The sequence below is a fragment of the Alosa alosa genome, chromosome 13 (assembly GCF_017589495.1).
Source record: "Alosa alosa isolate M-15738 ecotype Scorff River chromosome 13, AALO_Geno_1.1, whole genome shotgun sequence".
Classification (NCBI taxonomy): Eukaryota; Metazoa; Chordata; class Actinopteri; order Clupeiformes; family Clupeidae; genus Alosa; species Alosa alosa.
In genome coordinates this window covers 32,420,508-32,429,424 of record NC_063201.1, presented here as the reverse complement: position 1 = coordinate 32,429,424, position 8,917 = coordinate 32,420,508, and the positions used below count along the sequence as shown (strand labels likewise).

The following is an 8,917-nucleotide window of genomic DNA, read 5'->3' as shown; positions in this document are numbered from 1 at the left end:
TCCCTTGGCTGGGACTACCACCCGTGTCTGTGACCAGGATGGTCGGCTGCTATTTTGGGGAATCCACTTCCTGCGTTCCCAGATTTAGCACAAGAAATCTGGTACTCTTGGGATCACCCCTCTCGGCGCAGGCGCCAGTTTAGGGTGGGCCGGCTCACCGTTGGACAACATATTGAGTATTGTGGTGTAGCAATACTTTTTGGACAAGAATTGCTAGCTTCTTGGTCACCTCTGTACACGCGGAAAATTAACTCACCATTTCTTTTAACAATATCATCGCGCTTATCAATATCATCGTGCATATCGTTGGTATGAAAGAATATATTTATTATTAATGTGTCTGAGGTGGAGGAACTGCATTCCTCCCCGTTCCCCCCACTTTAATAGAATAGAATAGAATAGAAACTTTAATTGCCACACAACAATGTTGGTGGTATTTTTTGTAGCACAGTCCGGTGGGGGGGGGGTAAGCTGTTGTTGAAGCGTCTATAGGGCAGAAGTTGGAAGAGATCATGGCTCGGATGTAAGGCATCCCTGATGATCTTGGTTGCTCTGTTCAAGCTGCGTTCAGCATACAGAGAGTGGACTGATGGAAGGTCACAACCAGTGATGTTGGAGGCTTTGATGACAACTCTCTCTAATTTCCTCTTGGTGCGACTGTCAGAGCTCCCATACCAGACGGTGATTGAAGATGTGATGATGCTTTCAATGATGGCTTTGTAGAAGAGCACCAAAAGGGTTTTGTCGACATGAAACTTTTTCAGTTGTCTTAGGAAATAAAGTCTCTGACTTGCCTTTTTGATAAGGTGGGTGTTTATGTTAATGTCCCATTTCAAATTATGGCTGATATGTGAGCCAAGAAATGTAAAGGAGTCAGTCAAGGTTATAGGCTGTTCACATATAATAGACAGGGCTTTGGTGTTAGGCCACATTCTCATGTCCACAACCGTTTCTTTGGATTTTGAGGCGTTAACATGGAGCTTATTTTCAGTACACCAGTCCGTAGCCCATTTCACCTCCTTGTGGTACTGGGACTCATCATTGTCACTAATGAGGCCGATGATGGTGGTCTCATCTGAATACTTCAATACTTTGACAGAGTGATGGTGAGATCTCATGTCATTAGTGTAGATCGAGAACAGAAGAGGAGATAACACACAGCCTTGTGGCGCTCCAGTGTTGAGGGTCAGAGGGAATGATGTTGTATTGTTAACCTTGACTGATTGAATTCTATTCCTCAGGAAGTCCAGTATCCAGTGACACAGAGCTGAGTTGATGTTCATGGCTTGTAACCTAGAGAAGAGAATGAGTGGATCAATGGTGTTAAAGGCAGAGCTAAAGTCAATGAACATCATGCGTGCATAGGTGTTGCTTGACTCCAGGTGTTGCAGTATAGAGTGAACTCTTAGGTTGATGGCATCTTCCACAGATCTGTTAGACTGGTAAGCAAACTGGTAGGGATCCATCAGCGGTGATACTGTGGTGTGCAGATGGCAGAGTAGCACACGTTCAAACACCTTCATAGCCACTGAAGTGAGGTTTGCAGATGGGAGAGTATCACACGTTCAGATGGCAGAGTATCACACGTTCAGATGGGAGAGTAGCACACGTTCAGATGGGAGAGTAGCACACGTTCAAACACCTTCATAGCCACTGAAGTGAGGTTTGCAGATGGGAGAGTAGCACTCGTTCAAACACCTTCATAGCCACTGAAGTGAGGTTTGCAGATGGGAGAGTAGCACACGTTCAAACACCTTCATAGCCACTGAAGTGAGGTTTGCAGATGGCAGAGTAGCACACGTTCAAACACCTTCATAGCCACTGAAGTGAGGTTTGCAGATGGGAGAGTAGCACAGGTTCAAACACCTTCATAGCCACTGAAGTGAGGTTTGCAGATGGGAGAGTAGCACACGTTCAAACACCTTCATAGCCACTGAAGTGAGGTTTGCAGATGGGAGAGTAGCACACGTTCAAACACCTTCATAGCCACTGAAGTGAGGTTTGCAGATGGGAGAGTAGCACACGTTCAAACACCTTCATAGCCACTGAAGTGAGGTTTGCAGATGGGAGAGTAGCACACGTTCAAACACCTTCATAGCCACTGAAGTGAGGGCAACAGGCCTGAAGTCGTGGAGCCCAGTTGTTTTTGTTGTCATCGGGACCGGAATGATGGTAGAGGCTTTAAAACACTGTGGAACTACACACTGCTGCAGGGAAGTGTTGAAAATGTCAGTGAAGACAGGTGCCAGTTGATCTGCACAGTGTCTGGGGAAAGCTGATCTGGTCCTGCTGCTTTCCTGGCCTTCTGTTTTTTAAAAAGTTTGCACACCTCTGCGTCCTGGATGACAAAGGGAGGAGTGGGGGGGTGGGAGGAGAGGGGAAGACTGCCGGTGACTGATGGTCCTCAAACCAGGCATAAAATGCATTAAGTCTATCAGGAAGCTCAGGGTCCTCATCTGGTGGTGAAGTAGGCCCTCTATTGAAATTGGTCATCTCCTTCAGACTTTTCCAGACTGACCTGGGGTTGTTGGTGGCCAGTTGATGCTCCAGTTTCAGTGCATAATCAGCTTTTCTGATAGCAGAACGAAGTTCATACTTGGCATTCTTATACTCCTCCTTGTCTCCTTTCTTAAATGCAGAACTTTTTTTCCTGCAAAGTGCAGCAACCTCTTTGGTGAACCAGGGTTTCCCATTGCCATATGACTTGATGCATTTGGTCCCAATGCAGTCATCAACACAAAACCGGATGTATGATGTCACAGCCTCTGTGTACTCGTCTAGGCTGACACACGTGTGTTTAAAGATGTCCAGTTGGTGCTTTCAAAGCAGCCTTTCAGCGTATCGATAGCATCTGTGGACCATACTTTCACGATGTTGGACTTCGGCTTCACAGATTTAAGTTTCTGACGATACTCTGGGACGAGGAAGAGTGTTGCATGGTCAGACTCCCAGCGGAGCACTCGGGAATGCACGGTAAGCCGAAGTGATAGTGGTGTAGCAGTGATCCAGAATGTTATCTCCTCTTGTTGGACACGTCACCTGTTGAGTATAGTTTGGGAGCTCGTCAGACAGATTGCAGTGGTTGAAGTCCCCTGCATACAAGCCATAACTAGGAAAATGTTATTTTTGTCACTTTTGGGAGCTATACGCTAGTTCAACCACCTAGATAAGCTGTGCTAAGCTAGGCTAAGGGTGGGTTTGTCAGACTGAGTTACTGCATACACAGAGACGAGAAAGGCATGCATCATCTTATCCAACTCTGAGGGAGACAAATAAACTAATTTCCCAAAATATTGGTGTGTCCCCTTAAATTTAATTAAATCATGGTTATGAAAACTGACTTGTTTTTTATTGTCTTGGCCTCATCTCCACAAAGACTCGATCTCAACTTGGTCTTATTTCCTTAATTTTAAAACCAGCGGTCTTGATCCTGACTCTGTCTTGACTCTTTAGACTCGGTCTTGACATATGGTCTTGTCCCCATCATTACACTGGAATAAAATGTGGCCCTGATTACAGCAAACATGAATTTTGATTTAGATCACTAGTCCTATTTTTCTTGTCTGTCATTCACAGTAACTCATATAATATATTTAACTAGCCTTTAGATATATTGAAGAGGTTCATTAGGCCTACTGATATACTATTTACACTGTTTCTCTGTAAAGGCCAATAAAGCCTCTGAAGGCTACAGAGGCAAGATGGCCGAAACTTGTCAGGTACAATACAATTTACCTTATTGGCCTTTACAGAGAAACAGTGTAAATGGCCTTTAGATAATCTTATGCAAATATACAGGATATGTATGTTAGGATATAGTATGGTGGAAAGTCTGCAGCTTTTACACAGAATTAGTATACCTATTATTTTGTGTGCTAGTATACCTATATTTTGTGTGCTAATTAGCGAACAGGCTAAATATTTTTTATATTATTATTCACTAATTAATTAATTAATTACCTTCAATCAATCAATCAATCAGATTTATTTATATAGCACGTTTAAACATGACTTGCATCAACCAAAGTGCTTTACAGAGACCAGTAGGAAGCAAACATATAACATATAACAAATAAGACAGAGGCAGGCCATACAAAAAACACATCATAAAGCAGACTATACGAATACACGAAAGAGACGACAGTACAAGCAGGGCTCCGGTCAAGATGAATGGGGAAACGCTAGAGAGAAAAGGTATGTTTTGAGCTGGGATTTAAAAGAGTCACCTGAAGGGGCGAATCTGATGGAGGTAGGGGTGCTGTTCCACAGTTTGGGGGCTGCAACAGCAAAGGCACAGTAGCCCCTGTGCTTGAGATTGGCCTTCAGCTCCTTCAGTAACCCCTGCGTGGCCGATCTAAGGGACCTAACATTAGAGTAGGGGGAGAGGAGGTCTGAGATGTGTGTGGGGGGAGGGCTTTTCCGTTAATGGCTTTGAAAGTAAAAAGAAGGACTTTAAAATCAATTCTGTAACGAACCGGAAGCCAGTGGAGGGAGGCTAGGACAGTGGTGATGTGGTCTCGTTTCCTTGTGCCTGTTAACAGTCTAGCGGCTGCGTTTAGGACTAGCTGCAGGCACAAATTACCCTTTCAAGATCTGGGGGGTTGAGAAAGGTCTTAATCTTTGCAATATTTCTGAGTTGAAAAAAGCTGGCTTTCACCACTGCATTTATCTGCCTGTCAAACCGGAGCTCTAATTAATTGGCTTAAATGCAAATATTACATAAGCCTAAAACTAAATCAGTGTTCCTGCCAACGATGGTACAGTTTCCATCAAGACAACGAATCAAAAAGAATGTCTGAAGAACTTTAAAAAGGCCCCCAAACAGTTAGTTAGAAGCGGAAGTCACTCCCATATTTGACGCAAGGCCTCATGGGAAGTAGAAAACTTGCGGAAATCCAAAAAGATAAGGTAACCTAAAGATAAAAAGGTAACCTAAAATTAAATATTTTTTGTTCTATTCTGCACAATGTAGCCTTTAGTTTGTGCCTCTAGTTTTGAAAAACACCAGCAGGTTACTTCATAACTTGCTGCTCTCCCCTATAGCATAGTATATTCATTGGTGTCAAGTTCCACAACAAAAGGAGAAAATTTAGCTACTCAAGTCAACCTGAGTAGATGTTAAGTATTAGCAATGAGTTATCAGAAGACACAGCAATCATGGTTATGGTTACATTTTTCAACCGTTTACAACTGCAACTGTTGTAAAATTTCCCTTAGCCAAGATACATGCAAAGAATATCTTCAATCTCTTTTGATCAGTTGAAAGAGCCATCTCACTTTTGGCCTGACAATGATATGGGCAGAGTTACCAGGGTAATTCATTTAAAAAGCAGAATCCATTCATTTAACATCTGTGATAAATCACTCACAAAAAGAACCATTTATCTGTACATTTATTTATCAAAATACAGCCAAACAGAAACAATACACACACATGATGAACTGATGATGAACCTTTACAACAGATTTGTCTATGTTGAATATTTCACATCTAGTCACATCACAGAATAGAGTGGTACTTGCAGGCAAACATGACCCAAGTAGCACAGGCTGACTCAGGATAGACAAACACTCGCACTCGCACTGCCAACCGAACATGGTCTCCACGACAGCAAACTATCTCCTCACAGAAATGTGACCTGTTTAAAAAAAAAATAGACAATATTCATTTGAAGGATTGTCTCATAAAACAGGATTCAATTATACTACCGATCTATAGTTTCTGCACAGCCAAGGTTTTCAATACTTTTTCCATTTTGTTCTTGTGAAGAATTAAAAACGTGTTGAATTAACTACTGATGAAATATTAAGACAAATGAGAGAAGTATCCATTACAACACAACAATAAAACAGTACATTTGAAAGCTTTAGGTCACCAGTTTGTCCAATACAAATCTAAGTGCAGTGGAGGGTGCTGTGGTGCAAGCGGCACCATCCACACCACATTCAGGTCTACTGTAAGTGCCCACAGAGACCAGGGTCCGTTTTTACAGAAAAAGACTTTGACTATGGCTTAGATATATTAGATAGTCAGACTTCCCATAGACATCTAAACTAAACCATTGCACAAAGCAGTTTAGTTCTTTTAAATAGGACTATGGTGCAATAAATTCTGGGTAAAGTAAGACACTTAAAAATAAAAAAGAGAACCATGTCTATCCATTCAATTTTACCCAACAGAACATGCATAGGTCTTCTACAATTTATAGGTCTTCTTTTATTGTTTTTGTTTTAGATGGGTTAGGCTAGGCTAAAAATTTCCCACTGAAATCAATTGGGAAATCTTTGTGACTATATCATTCTAAGTAAGGGATAATGGACTCCACGGCATTCGGTTCACAGAGAGAAACATTCGAGGTGGTAAAACGGTCGCGTAAGTGCATTTCTTTCTGTGAACCGAACGCCATGGAGTCCATTATCCCACTGTTGCTACTTGTGTTTTGTTAATTTGCTGTTATAATTGAAGCATTTTAATTGCTAAAACTGTCCTGTTTGTACTGTAGAACTACTTCTTTCTGCCACATATCAACTAATTTCTCAACTTGAAGGACAAATTGCCGTTACTAGTTCTAAATGGATGGTTGCTATGGTCAAAGCCCAGTCGTTAGTTCAATGTCTCCCATTGTCAAGCGGGTATATCCCAGGATTCTGATGAATCTTAGCTTTGAAACATCACTATTTTACTTAGCCTACTGCCATGTAACTAGTTAAAAGCCACCTCTTTTCATAGATAGATAGATAGATAGATAGATAGTAGAATTCAAGTACAATTTCCGCTTGGGGATCAATAATCTATCTATCTATCTATCTATCTATCTATCTATCTATGTTCTGAACGTCTGTATTTCACAGCTCTGATGCAACGTGACAGTTCATTTAAAGGGGAAATCCGGTGTAAAATGGATTTTTGATATGCTAAGCATGATAACGAGTTTGAATGTACGTTGGGGAGCAAAAAAACGCTAATCCGATGCATTCTAAACTAAAAATGCTAACACTGGTAGCGATAGGGCATTTCTCATGGTAAAAAGATTACTAATTTGAGCCATTTACAAGACTCAAAGTAGCCCATCAAAGTAGCTACTTCCGTCAAAAACACGCAAGATCTGTGTTGTAGGGACTTAATTTCAAGATGGTGCCGACTGGCAAAAGAGATTGACAGATTTCCTTTGTTGTGAAAAATGTTCAGGTTTTTCTTGGTGTTCATGAAACCATGCACCTTAATTAGGTTCCCAAGGCCTTTGGGAATAAAAACAGCCCCACAATAGCACAGCCCCTCCACCATAATTCTCATTAGGCATGGGGTTCTTTTCAGTGTAGCCATTCTTCTATGTATGCCAAACACAGGGTTGCTAAAAAGTTTCTTCAAGTCAAATTCAAGACCTTTTTAAGACCATTTATATAAAAACTTAATACCTATTTCACGGCCTATTTCACAGACCTACCAGCAAAGAAAAACATTTTTTTTAATTTGTTCATTTATTTCACAAACAAATGTGAAAATGTGGACTGTGTAAAGCATTATGGAAGAATGATGTAACATTGCAGCATAGTAGTGAGTATTTATGCTACAACACCACAGCACAGACACAGACCACAGACAACAAGCCAAACAGAGGTGTGAAAAATCAAAGAATTTCAGCAGACCACAAAAAAGTTTGACTAACACAGTTAAGTTGTTTTTTAACATTGGACTCTAACGCCTTCACGCCCATGGTACCAAGCTGAATCTTTTTTTGCATACTGTACAAAAAGCCTCAAATACATTGTTGTCCAACGGTTTTAACCAGTGACAAAATGCTTGTTTATCTCGCCACACTTCGTTAAATTTTCATTTCCCCATAACCCCAGCATGAAATGGGTAGCTAGGTAATGTAAAAAAACGTTAAACAACGGCTTTAGTCAAACTTTCTTGTGCAGGGATGCAAACACATGTGTGGTGAAAAAAGAGAGTAACACGTTTGTAGCGATTCGATGCATTACTGGGGTCTGTTGTCGATAGGAAATGATAGATTTTAGTTAATTTTCATGGATTCAAAATGCAAAATATTATAGGCCAAATACTGAACATTGACTGTGGAATCAGGTAGGTTACACAGAGTTTGCCCCCTAAAAATCTCCTGTCACTAGCTAGATGCTTTCATATTTAACATGGTTTAAACCGGTGTTTCTCAAAGTGTGGTCCGCAAGCCATCCCAAGTGGTCCGCGAGCAGACCTGGTAAAATTATATAGATGAGTTGTTTGCAATATTTAACCAACTTGTATGTAAATCCAAACAGTTCTGCAACACTGCCTATATAAGCTACGCCAGTTTAAATCATATGAATCCTCTGACACAATAAGCAAGGTACAAAGACAATAAGCAAGGAGTTTCAGTGAATAGGCCTGTTGTGTAATGTTGAAGTAGGTTTAATGTTAAGTGGTCTGTGATTTTTATAGGGTTAAGTGGTCCTTGGTCTGAAAAAGTTTGAGAAACGCTGGTTTAAATTCATATGTTGCAGTAGAAGTTTTATGTAACTGTGAAAGGAAACTAGCCTATATGGAATATTCTGTAGGCCTGTTGTTCCTTTTATGAGAACAATTTAAATGACTGATCAAATTTCCATTAGGATATTGAATGCTTTAAATGTGAATGCTATATACTTAATTCACCATTAGCTAGATTAGCGTGGTTCTATGCAGAGTTGTCATTTAAATGCAGTGTTTTGTAGGCTCAAAGCATTTCACGTTCATCACTCAGTTGCGGTGTAGGCCTATGTCTTGAGTGATCGCTGTCCCTTTTGGTTTCAAACCTACATTACTGGCAGAGATTTTTATATCAGTCTAGGAGATCATGTATCTGAAAAACATGACTTGCCTTTTGGTGTGGCCCAGGGGAGCTGCCTTGGTCCCCTGCTATTTTCTCTATATATGCTT

At 40.9% G+C, this 8,917-nt stretch overlaps 1 protein-coding gene across 3 annotated transcripts in view; it reads right to left on the bottom strand.

Moving 5' to 3' along the window:
• Positions 1 to 3,854: 3,854 nt before the first annotated feature.
• cep76 (centrosomal protein 76) overlaps positions 3,855 to 8,917 on the bottom strand; it is a 92,354-nt gene continuing 87,291 nt past the window's right edge. The window contains exon 9 of one of the 3 annotated variants that reach the window (XM_048260451.1): positions 3,855 to 5,639. In XM_048260451.1, the coding sequence (XP_048116408.1) occupies positions 5,501 to 5,639 (139 nt within the window). In that variant the 3' untranslated portion in view covers positions 3,855 to 5,500. The remainder of the gene's footprint in view (positions 5,640 to 8,917) is intronic. The other 2 variants (XM_048260450.1, XM_048260449.1) reach the window with 2 other exon arrangements.